Below are 20,589 nucleotides of genomic sequence, written 5' to 3' on the forward strand. Positions count from 1 at the left end.
ATTCTTCGGGCCTTACTTCAGTGGGTTGGAGGGTCCTCTGGAGTGTGAAATCCACTGTAACTCGACAGACGTCTAGAAGGTTACTTATTTCCTGTATAATAAAGGATGCAGGCTCCATGTTACCGTTACTCATGAGTTGTCGTTATTAGAGGTAATACAGTTCCAATAAGTCGGATTCACTCCCCACACTGGGCGCCACGTGGAGGGGCAAAATGGCGACTTCTGAGATATCAGATCATCCAAATAAGTCCTTAAAACTTGAAAGTCCGCCTGCAAAGTGCTTATCACATAAAAGTGAAGTAGCCAGATCCCTGGAGCCTAGAAAGTAGCTGGTCACAAGTGTTAGAACCATCGCCAAATTAGCCTCTGTATATGATATAGTCAGAGCTATTGCAATGTGCGGCCATTCAGCATCAGTGTCAGCTCCGCCCCCCATCAAGTATTTTTTTATTATGTCTTCTGGCCAAACAAGTTTTATTGTTCTACCTGGAGAGAATTAATCTTATTCCAAAACCGACCTAATAATTTTTGGTAGCAAAGTGTCAAACTCACTACCAGAGGAGAAGATAGTTACCATAATTCAATTAAGGTAGAGTCAGTAAATACTTTGTAATTACAAGACATTCTGTTGTGTTGCCAAAGAATAACACATCAGTCAAGTCTTAATTTTTTTAAAACAAATTAACAAATGGTGGGGGGGGGGGTAATTTTTTTTATTAACCCCACCCACCATTTGCCTTACTAGGAGAAGCAAATCTGGGCTTTAGTCCACAGGCAACAAAGCTAGTCACGGTCCTAATGTTAGTATAAATCCAATTAGGGACATATATGTAGCAAGGTAAGCCTTGAGAATTCAGCAGGCTACAGTTCAAGTTTGGAGAATTAGAAATTGCTAAATTACATGAAAATGGGGCAAAATAAATAATGAAAATACATTGCAAAGTTTTTTTTTTCTTCATTATGCATAATACATTTTTTTAATATAAAAGTTTCAAGGTGTTTACTGTACCTATTATTTAGTACAAAAGTCCATAAATGAATGGGGCTCATAGGAAAGCTGGCTTTAGCTATCTTTGCAGAGGATGCATCAAGTTCAAAGCTGTTTTCTGAAGGTCTGGCATCACAGACTAAAACTTTTCAGTGCACACACAGTAAAACAAGTGTTTTTTTCTGGTGGATGAATTGGTCATAACTGGAGCAAGGTATCCACTGGGTATGTATAACCACAGATTCCTACACTTTTTAGCATGAGAAGTAACTCTACAGAGAAAAAGGGGGTAGTGTACAAGCGCTAAGGTAATCCCCAAGCTGTATCCAAACAGAGATCCTAACCAACCTCCAAAGAATATGCACAAATAGTAAGAAGTGAATACAGCGCCAACAAGAGGCCAAGGGATAAATATACTCACAGAGAGATAAAAAAAAAGATTATTTAATGAACCATGTTAAAAAGCATCAGTAAAAAATTTAAAAAACACATATAGATAAAATTACAAATACAGGAATATCTTGCAGGAGCGGCTAAAGCTGATAATTACAATATTACAATTTTCAGAGAGAAGTTCTGAAATACGGCCTCTCATTTGCTCCTACTAGAAGCCTGGATAAATTCCAAACGTTTACTAATACAAAGGAATTTATAAGGAAATTAATCTTAAAAAGATACTTTCTCAAATCTCCTTTAGAATCCATGGCACCAAAAAGCTACACTACAGCTGATGCTGGGAACAACTATATACATACAGGATTGAAACCGAAATCAAGTTTCTACCCTACTTATGCAAAGGGAAATGCCATCGATGCATTTGAGATCATGGTTACTAAAGACATCAGAGATATCAAACCAAAGAAATTGAAGAGGATAAGACAAAACTTGTCCAGGCAACACATAGAGACTATCAGAAGTCTTGAGGAAAATAACCAACTGACGATAAAACCAGCCGATAAAGGAGGGGGAATCGTCATCCTGAACAGAGTTAAATATATGGCAGAAAACCAACGCCTATTAAAGGACACAACAACATATTTGAAGCTGAAACAGAATCCCGTTACAGGTTTCCAAGAAGAACTCAGAGAACTGTTAACAAAAGCTAGAACAATGGGTATATTAGACGAAAAAGAGCACAGATATTTGGACATTGACTATCCTATAACACCTATAATGTATCACTTACCCAAGATACATAAAACTCTAACGAACCCTCCGGGTCGTCCTATTATCTCTGGAATTAGCTCTCTCACAAGCAACTTATCGGAGTATGTGGACCAACATCTACAGAAGTACGTAAGGACCCTCCCGTCATATCTAAGAGACTCAACACAAGTCTTAAATATCTTAGACAACACACCATGGGAAGAAGGTTATATCCTGGCAACCTGCGACGTAGCAGCATTATACACCAGCATACCTCATAAAGAAGGACTTGAGGCAATCAAATGGTTTCTGGACAAAGATCCACTGATGTTAGAAGATCAGGCCAAATTCATATTGGATAGCATCCAGTACATTCTTACACACAACTATTTTAACAATGAGGGGATGTACTACCAACACATTTGCGGGACAGCCATGGGGACCAGGTTCGCGTCCAGCTATGCTAATTTGTACATGGGAAGATGGGAGAGCATCTTCTGGGATTCATGCCCAGCGAGCGCGGACCTGGTCCTATACTGCAGATATATTGATGATGTCCTAATAGTCTGGAAGGGCTCAACAGAAGATCTCTTGTATACAATTGAGGTCATGAATCAAAACCATCAGAATTTGAAGTTCACCTACAACTGGAACTTTAAGGAAATCTTTTTCTTGGATCTAAAAATAGAAGCTCTAAACGGAAAATGGGAAACATCTACGTACTTCAAATCGGTTGACAGTAACAGCTATATACACTATGAGAGCTGCCACCATGAGAAATGGAAAGACAATATCCCAAAGAGCCAATTCCTAAGGGTCCGAAAGAATTGTTCAAATATCGAAACCTGGGAAAAACAAGTGAGACGACTAAAAGAGAAATTTGTGGAAAGAGGTTATAAGGAGGAACATCTAGACCAAAAAATAGAAGAAGTACGACAGGTGGAGAGGAAAGAGTTAACCAAATACAAAGAGCATAAGCAATATGAGACAGAGGAAGCTATAAATGTACCATTAATAACAGAATACAGCAGCAATCGATATATCATTGAAAATATCTTCAAAAGACACTGGCACCTTCTAAAAAATGACGACATTATTGGAGATAAACTCCCCAACCAGCCAAAATGTGTTTATAGAAAGACAGGGAATCTCAAAAATAGATTAGCACCAAGTCTACCCAAGAAGAAGAAGACCAAAACACATGATTCAATGGGGAGACCAGTAAAGGGATTTTTTCCGTGCCCCACCTGCAAAGCATGCAGAAGAGGGGTAAAGACTAAAAAATTCAAGTCCAATCAGACTGGAGAAGAATTTACTATCAAAGATCTGATTAGATGTAAAAATATGGGGATCATCTACCTTATGGAATGCTCATGTGGGCTCCAATACATCGGCCAAACCTCTAGAAGCCTCAGAGATAGGCTCAGAGAGCACATACTGTTGATCGAAAAACAAAATAAAGAAACAACACTTTATAAACATTTTGCCACGAAGCACAATGGTAGAATACAAGACATGAAATTTATAGGTATACAAAAAGTTGCCAAGAACTGGAGAGGGGGTAATTTTGAAAAGAGCCTCTTAAAAGCAGAATCCAAATGGATCTTCTTATTAGACTGCTTACACCCGAAAGGTCTGAATAATAGGGAGGATCTTACCTACCTCTTCAATTTATGATATGTATCTGCCAATGTCTTCATAAAATTCCTCTCCAAAGACTTTTTAACAAATAAAAAAACCTTTGAATCATCTGGGCTATTGAAAAACTAGTCTATATAAAGACACAACCTAGACTTATAAGATAGTGCTGTATTATTTAGAACTCTAAAAACCCGCTGTTTTAAAGCTTCTGGGTTATTAAACAATTTAGCCTTTATAAAGACCTAACTTTAATTTATAGAAGGTCCGGTATCGTATATATCCAATCCAAAGTCTCATTATATAGGCATTGTAGCCCTCCACCTAAATACACAGAAGTTCATCGATTTTTGCTCATTGATTGCGTATCAATTTTTGTCTGCTTAAGGTTACCCTTCACCCTACCACATATTTGTTTACCACCTCTGTTTGATCTTCTGATCACCACTAAAATCTAAGCTCCACAATACTATATAATTGAGGGTTAGTATGATTTAAAAGTAGATTTTGCAGATTCAACCTTCTAAGCAATTAGTGTGGACATCTATACAGTTATCCTATTAACATAAGAAGAAGTTTTTTTCCTCTATTGTTCTAGTTCTCAACTATTAAACAGCAAATGTAGACTCTCTCCTATTTATATACCCTTTTATATATATATATATATATACCCTTAATTACATTTATGAGCATACACTTGTATGTTTCTTTTTCTCTGACACAGAAATTTATACACTGGACTTGTCCAGCTATCACTAGTTTCCATATTCAATTACTATGATGGCGTTGTAATCTAATATATTTATGCGACCATAATCAGGTACATATCCCTTCTACTTCTCGCTAAATATGAGATACCATGTCCTGGTTTTATCTATAGCTTTATATACGTATAACTGATTATGCATATCAGATAGATGGACAACTAAGTCCAAATTGTTTCCATTGGGACTTTGTATTTTTTATCTTTTATCTATCTATGCTCAATTTTTGGAGCAAACGATATATATATATATATATATATATATATATATATATATATATATATATATATATATATATATATATATAAAATACATTCTAGGACTTTTTTAATAACTAAGCAGTTTGCCCTCTGCAAATAATTCATCACAGGTCAATTTCTTCCTCCTCTCATTATGATTCTGATCTATTTTAAAATAAATAAAAAAAATAAATAAATAAAAAAACTTTATTTCTTATAAATATGCGAGATCTTACCATCTGATCATGGCTCAATGACATTGAAGGATCCATAAAAGTACATACAACTCCTCTTCTCTTTATGAAATGTCAAACATATCTCAAAATATTTTAACAATATGTTATCACATATTATAATATTTAAGATCACTTAATCCACTACTAGTGTATCTTAAATATACTTTGACAATATGTTAACACATATTATAATAATTGAGATCACTCAATCCATCTACTAGTGTAATGATGGATATATAAAATATGGCTATAGAAAGAAAATATTATCTGACTCCCTTTGGACTTAAGAGAAATAGATAGCAAAACCGTTCTTTCATCTCCAAAAATACTTGCCTTTATTGTTTTTACTGTTTCCTTTGTCCCACTGACATAAAATATGTGTTAGTTTTTTGTAAATCTCACTGTTTGTGATTATATAGCCTTTATTTATTGTTATAACGTTTGGGGGCCAATAGTGCCTTGACACTTATCCCCTTGAGCGACACATTGGTGGGCATTGTTCTGACACTTTCATCCCCAGGGCTCTCTAAGGATTTAATATACTAGATGGGAGGCGTAACTGACAGCCGCATATATTAGCATAGTACAGCATGCTAATGTTGCTAGCGGCTTGTATATGTAATATCGCCGGACCGGAAGTGACGTCAACGGTTACTTCACTTTTGGGTAGCTCCGATATTGGGCTTGAAACCGGTAAGCCAAAATAAACATACCGGTAATTGAGAAAGAAACAACTGGATAAATCTAAGGCCATATACATGCCTTTTGAATGACTTATATATTTAGATATGTATAAAATTAATCCGGTAAGATTTATATACTTCCCGTTTGCCTTATGGGGGAATTTTTTAGATGTTACATAGGAAGTGATGTTACACTTTATGGGGGAATCTTTTAGATGTTACACAGGAAGTGGAGGGACTTCCGGTTTGCCATATGGGGGAATTTTTTAGATGTTACATAGGAAGTGATGTTACACTTTATGGGGGAATCTTTTAGATGTTACACAGGAAGTGGAGGGATTTAGCGCCCAAACAATACAATTAATCAATTAAACTAACATATAGGCTACTTCTAAACTGTATATAAGGCTAGCTGCCATTACCAATATTTTAGTCTTGAGAAAGGCCCTTTTTAGAGGGCAGAAACGCGTTGACATATTGGTAAGCATTATTTTAATCTTCATTCTCATATTGGATACACTATGTTGTGAATTTCTTTTTTTCAGGGACACTTTTTAGGATACCATAGGAGCAGCTGACAGGTGCTAGGATCCAATCAGCTACTTCAGCTACCACACTCAGGAATTTGGATCTGTTAAAGTAACTAATATTAAAGGAACCAATTTCCTCACTTTCACCTTGTTTTTCATCACCCATTTTTTTCATTTGTTTGGTTTTGATTGACTTATTTTTGTTCTTCACTAACATTTGTTGATCAACTTTTTGGAACACTTTTTTGGAATATATTTTTTATGTTATTGCATATTGTGTATTTTATTTAATTATATCTTTACCTCACTGGATTAGTAGCTAGCATTTGTTATATCCATTTGCACTCACTTACTATTTGACCCTCTTTTTGCACTGCAGTGCATGTTTCTATTTTTTTGACACACTATTTTTTTAACATTATTGTTTGTACTATTGTTTATTAATTTCTTGCTTGATGCACTTGTTATAGTTGTACTTAGGCTTATTCTGTTTCACTAGTTTACACTCTTAATCTGGTGTACCACTCACACTGATCACCTGTTATTATCTGTGTTTTTATTGTAATTATCAGCTTTAGCCGCTCCTGCAAGATATTCCTGTTTTTGTAATTTTATCTATATGTGTTTTTTACATTTTTTACTGATGCTTTTTAACATGGTTCATTAAATAATCTTCAAGTAACTCTACAGAGTCAGATCTTTCATGGCTGTTAGTCAGTAGATGAGTCATTACTGACAAATATTTTTTAATTCTGCATTTCAAAAATCCATTCAATTCACTTATGAGGAAATCAAATTAATTCTGTAGTGGGCAGAATTGTAGTTTCTGACATTATGGCAGCCCTTCTGGTGGGAAATAACAATTGTAAGAAGGAGTCTTCCAGTAAATAAGTTATTCTTCAGGCACAGTGGATTCTTGACAATTAAATCTGCTATCATCTGACCTATGGGGACATCAGAGTTTTTTCATATGCTATGGTTGCCTTTGCCATAAGATGGGGCTTTCCGCTAGCTCATTGATGCCGCCATCACCTTTTAGGCTCCTGTTTTATGAAAAATTTGACAAGATGAAGCAGAGGTGATGAGAATTCAGTCCGAACAGTTTACTTTTAATTAGGAATGTCATTTCTGAACTGATGCGGTCACATTATATTTCTATGACTTCTTAAAGGCCTCTGTTCTAGTGTTCTGAAAGCCTAGGTCTTGGCCATTCTTGCTTTTATTGGCATTAGATGGGCTCAGAAGCCTTTTTCCATAAATCTGATGAAAACATGACAACATACTACTGATTTCACAAGGACTGAAATTGTATTCTGCAAGGAAGGTTTCCATTTACATGGCATCTGAACAGGCATCTCTTCAAAGGACCTATATAAAGAACGGTTTGTAGGTAACCTCATATGTTTAATAAGCCCTGTAAGTTGGATATTCATGTTTCTTCTTAGTTTAAACATTGAAAAACCATTCTCTTTTCTGTGTTGTTTTTTAACTAAAGCATATTTGCTTTCAGCATAATTAGTTTGTTTTTATATTCACCGTTTTAATCTACTTTATGGTAAATTTTCATTGGGGAGTTCTACTGTGGCTAGCCATGATAGACAGATATGGAAATTTTAATATCTTGACTTCCCTAACTAGTACTTACTAATCTTCCATCCATGAGTGCTACTTAATATTAATATTTTACCAAGTATGATTTTATTTTCCTTTTTTTTTTTTGACAACCTTATAAAAGGCAGAGAAATGTCAATGCTATTATCAGACTCTCACCTATTTTTCTATTTTAAAGAGTGAATTTTAAAATATTAAAAAAAAATAGGTGTTTTTACTGCACGATATGTGTGAGTTGTGTTGTTTTTTTTGTTTTTTTTGCTTGTTGGAATATGTCATTGTCCACCAATAAAGCTTTTGGAGTTGTCCATATTAGTCAGTGATGAATTGATAACTAGTTATCAGTATTAAGAGTTTTAATATACAATTTAGCATCATTTTAGTGAAATGTTTTGCATAGAATTTCCATTTATAGCGGTAGAAAGCTTAAGTCAAAATCTGTTAGAGCATGTTAAAATACTACAAAACCCATTTTATTTGTTTTTTCATATTGATAATCAAGACTCTAACAGAAATCCACTGAGCAGACCTAGAATCTTTTGTACAGCTAATTAGTAGTCACAGAACATGGGTTCCTGTCACCTTTTTAACTGGAAAAATTTGCAAATTTATACTACTAATCACACTATTGTATTTTTTTTTAAATTCTGTTAATAAAAAAAGATAGAAGACAGCTTCCATAATTATTAAAGGGACCTGAAACCCATTTTTTCCAATTATGATTCAAAATAGAGCATATATTTTTAAACAACGTTCCAATTTACTTCTATTATAAATTTTGCTTCATTCTCCTGATATCCTTTATTGAAGAAGCAACAATGCACTACTGGTTGCTAGCTGAACACATCAGTAAGCCAATGAAAAAAGTCATATATGTGCAGCCACCAATCAGCAGCTAGCATCCAGCTCCTGAGCCTACCATGTATGATTTTCAATAAAAGATACCAAGAGAACTAAGCATATTAGATAATAGAAGTGAATTGGAAAGTTGTTTAAAACTGTATGATCTATCTGAATCATGAAAGAAACATTTTGGATTTCATGTCTCTCTAATGCACATAATCTAGGATTTGATGCTTCCAGTCTGTTTATAGTTAAAAACTAACTTGTTTATAATAATCTTCCTAGTTATTGTTGGTGCCAAGGAATTCCAAGTGGAAAGTGCCGATGAAATAATGAGTTTGCTACAAACAGGAAGTGCAGCTCGTCATACATATGCTACCAACATGAATGAACATTCAAGCCGCTCTCATGCCATCTTCACGATTAACATAAGTCAACAAAGGTCAGAAAAAAATGACAGTTCTGAAGATAGCTTGGCTAAGTCCGTCCAGCTGATTTCCTCAAAATTTCACTTTGTTGATTTGGCTGGCTCTGAAAGAGTTACAAAAACTGGGAACACCGGAGAAAGATTTAAAGAATCTATTCAGATAAACAGTGGTTTGCTGGCTCTGGGAAATGTGATAAGTGCACTGAGTGACCCTAAAAAAAAAGGTGGACATATTCCTTACAGGGATGCAAAGATTACTCGTATTCTCAAAGACTCGCTAGGTGGAAATGCAAAAACAGTCATGATTACCTGCATAAGCCCCTCTTCTTCTGATTTTGATGAGTCTTTAAACTCTCTCAAATATGCCAATAGAGCACGAAATATCAAGAACAAACCAATTGTAAATTATAATCCTGAATGGGACAGAATTGATGAAATGGAGCTGGAGATCAAGGCTTTACGGGAAGCTCTGCAAAACCAACAAAGCAGTAGACTGGGTCGTACAAGCCAAGTGTCTCCAGAATGGGAACAAGACAAAAACAAGATTAAGTCTCTTGAAGAAAAACTTACTCAGCTTCATGTGGAGAGTTTAAACCTTCAGCACTGTACTGAAGAAGCTATATCACTGTGTCTTGAGCTGAAGGATGTTTCTGGTCTCACAAAACCCCAACAGCTTAGACTTCAGAATTGGCTTGATATGGTAGGAGAGTTAAGAAATGAAGTGGCTGGTGTTTCAAGAAATTACAATACTTTTAGTATTGACAAAGAAGAGCCAAATCATATTACCATCTTGCAGCTAAAACGAGAGCTAAAGAAATGTCAGGTATGTCATTTCAACTACTGATTGTTTTTTCCTTTCAAGATTGTAAAAATAAACCAACAAATTATGGTTAAATACATGACGGTGGAACCAGGTTTCAACATAAAATCATTTACATTGCTGGAATAATAATTAATTCTCAGTTTATTGCTGGTATCAGTAATAAAACTTATTGTGTTTGGGGGAAAATTATTGTAGTTGTATATAAAAATATAAATATCCGCAAATGCTGTATATGGTGTCAACAGTAACTCATTTGAAACGGAAAGGGTTTGTTTTTTATACCAAATTGATAGTGTACAAAAGTATGTCCTTGCCTGCAAATCTTCCTACCTTGTCTGTTGCTCTGGCAAGGACTTGTCAAGCATTGTGGTAAGAGGGGGCGGGTTAATCTCCCTGTTATCTGGGAAAAATAGCTGTTATCTGTATTGGAAGTTTCTAAGCAACCACATCTTTTTCTTCTGTTCTGTTCCAGCTACTGCACTTTCTCCAGGTCTACTTTGTTGTTGATGAACTTTAAGGTGTTTAATGATAGCTGGTTGCATACATTTTTTATTAATGGATTCATATTTCTTTTTTAAGACACGATGAGTCCATGGATCATCTTAATTACTAATGGGATATTCACCTCCTGGTCAGCAGGAGGCGGCAACGAGCACCACAGCAGAGCTGTTAAATAGCTCCTCCCTTCCCTCCCACCCCAGTCATTCTCTTTGCCTACGTTAGTGATAGGAAGTGGTAAAGTGAGGTGTTAGTATAGATTCTTCAATCAAGAGTTTATTATTTTTAAAGTAATGCAAGATTGTGCTGCTTTGTCCTTGTGTGTAGCCGTAGTCCATATAAGTCTCCTCAGTAGGGCTTTGGTGGATTTAAAGCAATGGGAACTTGTGGGACATAATTCTCACTGCGCCTCCCATATTAGTGGAATTTGGATGTAGAGGCGCTGGTCTTTTATCCTTTTGTTTTGTTTGGCACACTGAAGAGAGATACTTGGCTTGTGATTTGCAAAAGTTAACACCAAAAAATGTGCAGTATACTTACTCCGAAAAATTTAGAGTTCAGCCTCTTCACATAGATTTGTAGCCTGGTTTGCCCATATTTACGATTTAACAGATATCTGTAGACAATGGAGATTACACTGAAAGGGATTGTATCTCACAAGTTATATAAAGTGCAGTATACTCACTTCGAATAATTCGGAATCCGGTTCCTCAAATGTGGTTTGTAGCTTAAAAATACTTCCAAAGAGGCAGCAGAGAAAAATACTTGTTATGACAAACAAATATTTATTAAAACATGTTGATAAAAGCTCTTATTTTGGCTCTACGCGTTTCAACGACTGAAACTTTTTTACTGCTCTTGAAAAAGACGATTTCATGCGTAGAGCTAAAATAAGAGCTTTTATCAACATGTTTTAATAAATATTTGTTTGTCATAACAAGTATTTTTCTCTGCTGCCTCTTTGGAAGTATTTTTAAGCTACAAACCACATTTGAGGAACCGGATTCCAAATTATTCGGAGTGAGTATACTGCACTTTATATAACTTGTAAGATACAATCACTTTCAGTGTAATCTCCATTGTCTACAGATATCTGTTAAATCGTAAATATGGGCAAACCAGGCTACAAATCTATGGCCTAGATTTGGAGTTTTGTCGGTAAAGACCCGCGTAGCTAACGCCGGCTTTTTTCTGGCCGCACCATAAAAATAACTCTGGTATTGAGAGTCCACATAAAGGCTGCGTTAGGCTCCAAAAAAGGAGCGTAGAGCATTTTTAATGCAGCTTCAACTCTCGATACCAGAGTTGCTTACGCAAGCGGCCAACCTCAAAAACGTGCTCGTGCACGATTCCCCCATAGGAAACAATGGGGCTGTTTGAGCTGAAAAAAAACCTAACACCTGCAAAAAAGCCGCGTTCAGCTCCTAACGCAGCCCCATTGTTTGCTATGCGGAAACACTTCCTACGTCTGCACCTAACATGTACCCCGAGTCTAAACACCCCTAACCTTACACTTATTAACCCCTAATCTGCCGCCCCCGCTATCGCTGACCCCTGCATATTATTATTAACCCCTAATCTGCCGCTCTGTAAACCGCCGCTACTTACATTATCCCTATGTACCCCTAATCTGCTGCCCTAACATCGCCGACCCCTATATTATATTTATTAACACCTAATCTGCCGCTCTGTAAACCGCCGCTACTTACATTATCCCTATGTACCCCTAATCTGCTGCCCTAACATCGCCGACCCCTATATTAAATTTATTAACCCCTAATCTGCCCCCCACAACGTTGCCTCCACCTGCCTACACTTATTAACCCCTAATCTGCCGACCGGACCTAAGCGCTACTATAATAAAGTTATTAACCCCTAATCCGCCTCAATAACCCTATAATAAATAGTATTAACCCCTAATCTTCCCTCCCTAACATCGCCGACACCTAACTTCAATTATTAACCCCTAATCTGCCGACTGAAGCTCACCGCTATTCTAATAAATGTATTAACCCCTAAAGCTAAGTATAACCCTAACACTAACACCCCCTTAAATTAAATATAATTTTAATCTAACGAAATTAATTATCTCTTATTAAATAAATTATTCCTATTTAAAGCTAAATACTTACCTGTAAAATAAATCCTAATATAGCTACAATATAAATTATAATTATATTATATCTATTTTAGGATTTATATTTATTTTACAGGTAACTTTGTATTTATTTTAACCAGGTACAATAGCTACTAAATAGTTAAGAACTATTTAATAGCTAAAATAGTTAAAATAATTACAAAATTACCTGTAAAATAAATCCTAACTTAAGTTACAATTAAACCTAACACTACACTATCAATAAATTAATTAAATAAACTACCTACAATTACCTACAATTAACCTAACACTTCACTATCAATAAATTAATTAAATACAATTCCTACAAATAAATACAATTAAATAAACTAGCTAAAGTACAAAAAATAAAAAAGAACTAAATTACAAAAAATAAAAAAATATTTACAAACATAAGAAAAATATTACAACAATTTTAAACTAATTACACCTACTCTAAGCCCCATAATAAAATAACAAAGCCCCCCAAAATAAAAAAATGCCCTACCCTATTCTAAATTACTAAAGTTCAAAGCTCTTTTACCTTACCAGCCCTGAACAGGGCCCTTTGTGGGGCATGTCCCAAAGAATTCAGCTCTTTTGCCTGTAAAAAAAAACATACAATACCCCCCCCAACATTACAACCCACCACCCACATACCCCTAATCTAACCCAAACCCCCCTTAAATAAACCTAACACTAAGCCCCTGAAGATCTTCCTACCTTATCTTCACCATACCAGGTTCACCGATCCGTCCTGAAGAGCTCCTCCGATGTCCGGATCCAAGCCCAAGCGGGGGGCTGAAGAGGTCCAAGATCCGGATGAAGTCTTCATCCAAGCGGGAGCTGAAGAGGTCCATGATCCGGATGAAGTCTTCTATCAACGGCATCTTCAATCTTCTTTCTTCGGGAGCCATCATCTTCCATCCGACGCGGAACATCCTCTTCTCCTGACGCCTACTAGCCAAATGACGGTTCCTTTAAGGGACGTCATCCAAGATGGCGTCCCTCAAATTCCGATTGGCTGATAGGATTCTATCAGCCAATCGGAATTAAGGTAGGAATATTCTGATTGGCTGATGGAATCAGCCAATCAGAATCAAGTTCAATCCGATTGGCTGATCCAATCAGCCAATCAGATTGAGCTCGCATTCTAAAAAGTCACTTTTTAATATTTTGAACACTTGCTGCATCTTTCTTTGGGATATATATCTTTTATCCTTTTCCTGAGGATTAATTCCTTTTCTGGATCAATTGTGGGATCCTTTTGCACCTCTGGATCCATTTGGATGTCTGGCTACAAGTCTGTTGGGTGACTGAATTGACCCCTTCATGCCTCTATAGCACCACGAGAGGTGCCTTACACTTTGTGAGTATTATTCATCTCTTTGCTTGTATTGACACCTTTGCACCAGCAATACTAGGCCATATTGGCACCTGTGTTTTCCTTCTGTCTATACAGACATCAGCTCTTGTGCAGGAAGTTGGTCTTCTGGGTGACCAAATAGATCCCAGACCGTATATCTAGCACTAACTGAGGTGCTCTACTAAACGTGAGTTTACTCATCACCTTAAGATCTATTTATTCTGGATCAAACAATATTGGGCCATGTGGCGCTTCTGTCTTTTTTCTTGTAATTATTTTAACTATTTTAGCTATTAAATAGTTCTTAACTATTTAATAGCTATTGTACCTGGTTAAAATAAATACAAAGTTACCTGTAAAATAAATATAAATCCTAAAATAGCTATAATATAATTATAATTTATATTGTAGCTATATTAGGATTTATTTTACAGGTAAGTATTTATCTTTAAATAGGAATAATTTATTTAATAAGAGTTAATTAATTTCGTTAGATTAAAATTATATTTAATTTAGGGGGGTGTTAGTGTTAGGGTTAGACTTAGCTTTAGGGGTTAATACATTTATTAGAATAGCGGTGAGGTCCGGTCGACAGATTAGGGGTTAATAAGTGTAGGCAGGTGGAGGCGACGTTGTGGGGGGCAGATTAGGGGTTAATAAATATAATATAGGGGTCGGCGGTGTTAGGGGCAGCAGATTAGGGGTACATAAGGATAACGTAGGCGGCGGCGCTTTGCGGTCGGCAGATTAGGGGTTAATAAGTGTAGGTAGGTGGAGGCGACGTTGTGGGGGGCAGGTTAGGGGTTAATAAATATAATACAGGGGTCGGCGGTGATAGGGGCAGCAGATTAGGGGTACATAAGTATAACGTAGGTGGCGGTTGGCAGATTAGGGGTTAAAAAAATGTAATCGAGTTGCGGCGTTTCGGGGGGACCTCGGTTTAGGGGTACATAGGTAGTTTATGGGTGTTAGTGTACTTTAGAGCACAGTAGTTAAGAGCTTTATAAACCGTCGTTAGCCCAGAAAGCTCTTAACTACTGACTTTTTTCCTGCGGCTGGAGTTTTGTCGTTAGATGTCTAACGCTCACTTCAAACACGACTCTAAATACCGGAGTTAGAAAGATCCCATTGAAAAGATAGGATACGCAATTTACGTAAGGGGATCTGCGGTATGGAAAAGTCGCAGCTGAAAAGTGAGCGTTAGACCCTATTTTGAGTGACTCCAAATACCGGAGTTAGCCTAAAACCAGCGTTAGGAGCCTCTAACGCTGGTTTTCACGGCTAACGCCAAACTCCAAATCTAGGCCTATGTGAAGAGGCTGAACTCTGAATTTTTCGGAGTAAGTATACTGCACATTATTTGGTGTTAACTTTTGCAAATCCCAAGCCAAGTTTCTCTCTTCAGTGTGCCAAACAAAACAAAAGGATAAAAGACCAGCGCCTCTACATCCAAATTCCACTAATCTATAAACAGTCCTTTGGGAGAGACTGATAGAAGGCTGCGGTCACTCAAGAGGGGAGTATTTTGCTCTAATTTATTCTAGTCATTCTGTACAGTTTGTTGTTTTAACACCTACCATATCTGTATAGCATCTGAAATTCTTTTGTATTTGCCTCCCATATTAGGATGCTGCCCTATCTTCTATAGCCTGAGGTAGATTTACTCAGACTTTTATTTCTCTTGTAAGGTGTATCCAGTCCACGGGTTCATCCATTACTTGTGGGATATTCTCCCTCCCAACAGGAAGTTGCAAAGAGGACACCCACAGCAGAGCTGTCTATATAGCTCCTCCCCTAACCCACACCTCCAGTCATTCTCTTTGCAACTCTCGACAAGATAGGAAGTATAAAGAGATATGTGGTGATTTAGTGTAGTTTTGCCTTCAATCAAGAGTTTGTTATTTTTAAACGGTACCGGCGTTGTACTGTTTTACTCTCAGACAGAAATTAGAAGAAGAGTTCTGCCTGGAGGTTGATGATCTTAGCGGTTTGTAACTAAGGTCCATTGCTGTTCTCACACATAACTGAAGAGTATGGGATAACTTCAGTTGGGGGAACGGTCTGCAGATTACCTGCTTTGAGGTATGTTCAGTACTTTTATTTCTAGAGAAAGTGATAAGTTCTAGAAAATGCTGACCGATCCTTGTGTATATTGAGGTAAGCTAGATGCAGTCATTTTACAACGACTGGGATCATGCTTACTAAGTGGGGTAATACTCATGTTAATACTCATATTACTTGGTGACAAAACGTTTTTCATGTTTCACAAATGGGACGTTTTTTCTCTGAGGGTGATGTCTTTAGTTGGGGCCTAGTTTTCTAGGAGTATTTCCTTAAGGCCCCTCTGATATCGAGTGCATGGTAGGAGGGGACTATTTTCGCGCTTCTGTTGCGCAGTTTTCTTTCAGACTGAGACATCCAGCTTCCCTAGAGGAGTCCTCTTGCACCTGAGGACCACTATTAGAGGGCTTATTTCTTCCCTAAATCGTATTTGAGGGCAGGTAGGAGCCACAGCAGAGCTGTGGCAAGGTGCTTAACTGTCTGTCTTTTACCGGTGGTTGACGTTTTTTAAATCCGGTTTGGGGCCTAAGGGGTTAATCATCCATTTGCAAGTGGGTGCAATGTTGCTTTAGTCCCTTACTCATACTGTAAAAATGTCGAAGTCTTTACTACATTTTAACACTGTTTTGCAGTTTAAGTGTTAGTTTTTTTCTCTTAAAGGCACAGTACCGTTTTTGTTTAATTGCTGTTTCACATTTATTAACGTGTTTTTCAAGCTTGCTGGTGTCATTGCTAGTCTGTTAAACATGTCTGACATAGAGGAAACTCCTTGTTCAATATGTTTAGAAGCCATTGTGAAATCCCCTCTTAGAATGTGTACCAAATGTACTGACGTATCTATAAACTATAAAGACCATATTATGGCTTTTAAAGATTTATCACCAGAGAATTCTCAGACTGAAAAAAGCGAAGTTATGCCATCTAGCTCTCCCCATGTGTCAGAACCTATAACTCCCGCTCAAGTGACGCCAAGTACATCTAGCGCGTCTAATTCTTTTTTTTTTTTTTTATAATTTTATTGAGGTCAAAAAGCATAATTAACACGTTTGAAAAACCAAAAGGAGATACATTAAATGCTCAGTACATGTCAGATCAAAGATAAGTAATAAAAGTCCTCATTTTTTCATCTTTTCCTTCCCCTTCTGTCAATATGTAAGGCCACTTTTGGACCTATGTAACCAAATATATCAAAGTCCACAGGGGTTGTGATTGGAAAAAAAAAGTGTATCTATACAAATATCATTGCTGAGTTTGCTAGGCAATCTGGCAGTCAATAAAGATATACAAGATATACATTAAGGGTAATGTGTTGATATGATATACATAAAAAGTTATAATACATATACAATTTATACAGGCAGAAGTATGAATATCAAATTATACATCAAAAGTCAGATAAAGACCTGTGTTACATATGATAACATGTACATATGTCCTCTTTATGCCACCTTACAAGGAGGGACCTCTTTTGGATCCTTAATACAGTATAGAAATGGTAAGTTAGGTGTTTTTTCTAGTAAGGCTTACTTATAGTATCAAAGCTAAACTATGTTATTTCTTAAGTAAATATATGACATTGTTAACAAAGAGATATATATAAAACAACCAGAGCTGGACAGCCAAGCAACAGTATAAACCTTTACAGGAAATGTGTGCCTTACCCCATAAAAAAGGAGTGATCTCTGAAAAGTAAGATGTTAGGTTTGTTGGAGAGAAGGTCCAAGTCCCATGCTGCATACCACACTGTAGCTATCGTTGCAGTATCATGCTTTGATATTTGCTGTGTTAAGGGGGCCATCTAGTGGCCAAAGAATGAATCAGAGGAGGTTTATCAATTAGTGCACTGTAGATGATGAGCGTTAGCCCCCTAACTGCCCACATACTACATATACGGAATATGTATATCTAGTTGGCTCTTTGATGAGAAATTACACCCAGATAAGAAGCAACTAATGTTAGAATAATTCCTCTCTGAATCTATGAAGTACAAAGCCTGCATCAACATCGCCTGCATCAACTGATGTTTTTCCAGTCCCTAAGAGGTTTTCGGAAATTATTACTAAGGAATGGGATAGACCAGGTGTGCCGTTCTCTCCCCCTCCTGCCTTTAAAAAGATGTTTCCCATAGATGTCGCTATACGGAACTCGTGGCAGCCGGTCCCTAAGGTGGTTGGAACTGTTTCTACCCTAGCTAAGCGTACAGCTATCCCTGTCGAGGGCAGTTGTGCTTTCCTAGATCCTATGGATAAAAAATTGGAGGGTCTCCTTAAGAAAATTTTTATTCACCAAGGTTTTATTCTCCAGCCTCTTGCATGCATTGCTCCAGTTACTGCTGTAGCGGCTTTTTGGTTCGAGTCTCTTGAGGAGGCTCTACAGGTGGAGACCCCATTAGATGATATCTTAGACAGGATTAAAGCTCTTAAGTTAGCCAATTCCTTTATTTCTTAGCCGTATTTCATTTAACCAAACTAGCGGCTAAGAATTCAGGTTTTGCCATTCTGGCTAGTAGGGAGCTATGGCTTAAGTCCTGGTCAGCAGACGTTACTTCAAAGTCTAAGCTTCTTAACAGCCACTTCAAAGGACAGACCATATTCGGGCCTGGCCTGAAGGAGATCATCTCTGACATTACTGGAGGAAAGGGTCACGCCCTTCCTCAGGATAGGTCCAATAAATTAAGGACCAAACAGAATAACTTTCGTTCCTTTCGAAACTTCAAGGGTGGCACAGCTTCGGCTTCCTCTAATGCAAAACAAGAGGGAAATTTCACCCAGTCCAAACCAGTCTGGAGACCTAACCAGACTTGGAACAAAGGGAAGCAGGCCAAGAAGCCTGCTGCTGCCTCTAAGACAGCATGAAGTGGTAGCCCCCGATCCGGGACCGGATCTAGTCGGGAGCAGACTTTCTCTCTTCGCCCAGGCTTGGGCAAGAGACGTCCAGGATCCCTGGGCACTAGAGATTGTTTCCCAGGGATATCTTCTGGAATTCAAAGTTTCATCTCCAAAGGGGAGATTTTATCTTTCACAACTATCTGCAAACCAGATAAAGAGAGAGGCATTCTTACGTTGCGTTCAAGACCTACTGGTTATGGGAGTGATCCACCCGGTTCCAAGAGAGGAAAAGGGGCAGGGTTTCTATTCAAACCTGTTTATAGTTCCCAAAAAAGAGGGAACTTTCAGACCAATCTTGGATCTCAAGATCCTAAACAAATTTCTCAGGGTCCCATCCTTCAAGATGGAGACAATCCGAACCATCCTCCCTATGATCCAGGAGGGTCAATATATGACTACCGTGGACTTAAAGGATGCTTATCTCCACATTCCGATTCACAGAGAGCATCATCAGTTCCTAAGGTTCGCCTTCCTAGACAGGCATTACCAGTTTGTGGCTCTTCCCTTCGGGTTAGCCACGGCGCCAAGAGTCTTTACGAAGGTTCTAGTGTCCCTTCTGGCAGTTCTAAGGCCGCGGGGCATAGCGGTGGCCCCTTACCTAGACGACATTCTGATTCAGGCGTTGACTTTTCAAATCGCCAAGTCCCATACAGTCATTGTTCTGGCCTTTCTGAGGTCTCACGGGTGGAAAGTGAACAGAGAAAAGAGTTCTCTTTCTCCTCTCACAAGAGTTTCCTTCCTAGGAACTCTGATAGATTCAGTAGAAATTAAGATTTTTCTGACAGAGGTCAGGATGTCAAAGCTTCTAACTTCCTGCCGTGTTCTTCATTCCACTTCTCGGCCGTCAGTGGCTCAGTTTATGGAAATGATCGGCCTAATGGTAGCGGCAATGGACATAGTTCCGTTTGCCCGCCTACATCTCAGACCACTGCAAATTTGCATGCTCCATCAGTGGAATGGGGACTACACAGATTTGTCTCCTCTGTTAAATCTGGATCAAGAGACCAGGGATTCTCTTCTCTGGTGGTTATCTCTGGTCCATCTGTCCAGGGGAATGAGTTTCCGCAGGCCAGAGTGGACTATAGTGACGACAGATGCCAGCCTTCTGGGCTGGGGCGCAGTCATGAACTCCCTGAATGCTCAGGGTTTGTGGACTCAGGAGGAAGCCCTCCTTCCGATAAACATTCTGGAACTCAGAGCGATATTCAATGCTCTTCAGGCTTGGCCTCAGCTAGCTGCGGTCAGATTCATCAGATTTCAGTCGGACAATATAACGACTGTAGCCTATATCAACCATCAGGGGGGAACAAGGAGTCCCCTGGCAGTGATGGAGAACTGGGAGGCGGATTTTCTAAGTCGGCAGACTTTTCATCCGGGGGAGTGGGAACTCCATCCGGAGGTATTTGCCCAGCTGATTCAACTATGGGGCAAACCAGAACTGGATCTGATGGCGTCTCGTCAGAACGCCAAGCTTCCTTGTTACGGGTCCAGGTCAAGGGATCCCCAGGAAGCACTGATAGATGCTCTAGCAGCGCCCTGGTCCTTCAGCCTGGCTTTTGTGTTCCCACCATATCCTCTCCTCCCTTGTCTGATTGCCAAGATCAAGCAGGAGAGAGCTTCGGTGATTTTGATAGCACCTGCGTGGCCACGCAGGACTTGGTATGCAGATCTGGTGGGCATGTCATCCTTTCCACCACGGACTCTGCCGCTGAGGCAGGACTTTCTACTCCAA

At 38.2% G+C, this 20,589-nt stretch overlaps 1 protein-coding gene across 1 annotated transcript in view; it reads left to right on the plus strand.

The window, feature by feature from the left end:
• Positions 1–20,589, plus strand: part of KIF27 (kinesin family member 27) — a 489,881-nt gene that overhangs the window by 18,838 nt on the left and 450,454 nt on the right. The window contains 1 exon segment of the mRNA XM_053702449.1: positions 8,964–9,928. Coding sequence (XP_053558424.1) covers positions 8,964–9,928 — 965 coding nt within the window.

The sequence above is a fragment of the Bombina bombina genome, chromosome 2, assembly GCF_027579735.1.
Source record: "Bombina bombina isolate aBomBom1 chromosome 2, aBomBom1.pri, whole genome shotgun sequence".
NCBI lineage: Eukaryota > Metazoa > Chordata > Amphibia > Anura > Bombinatoridae > Bombina > Bombina bombina.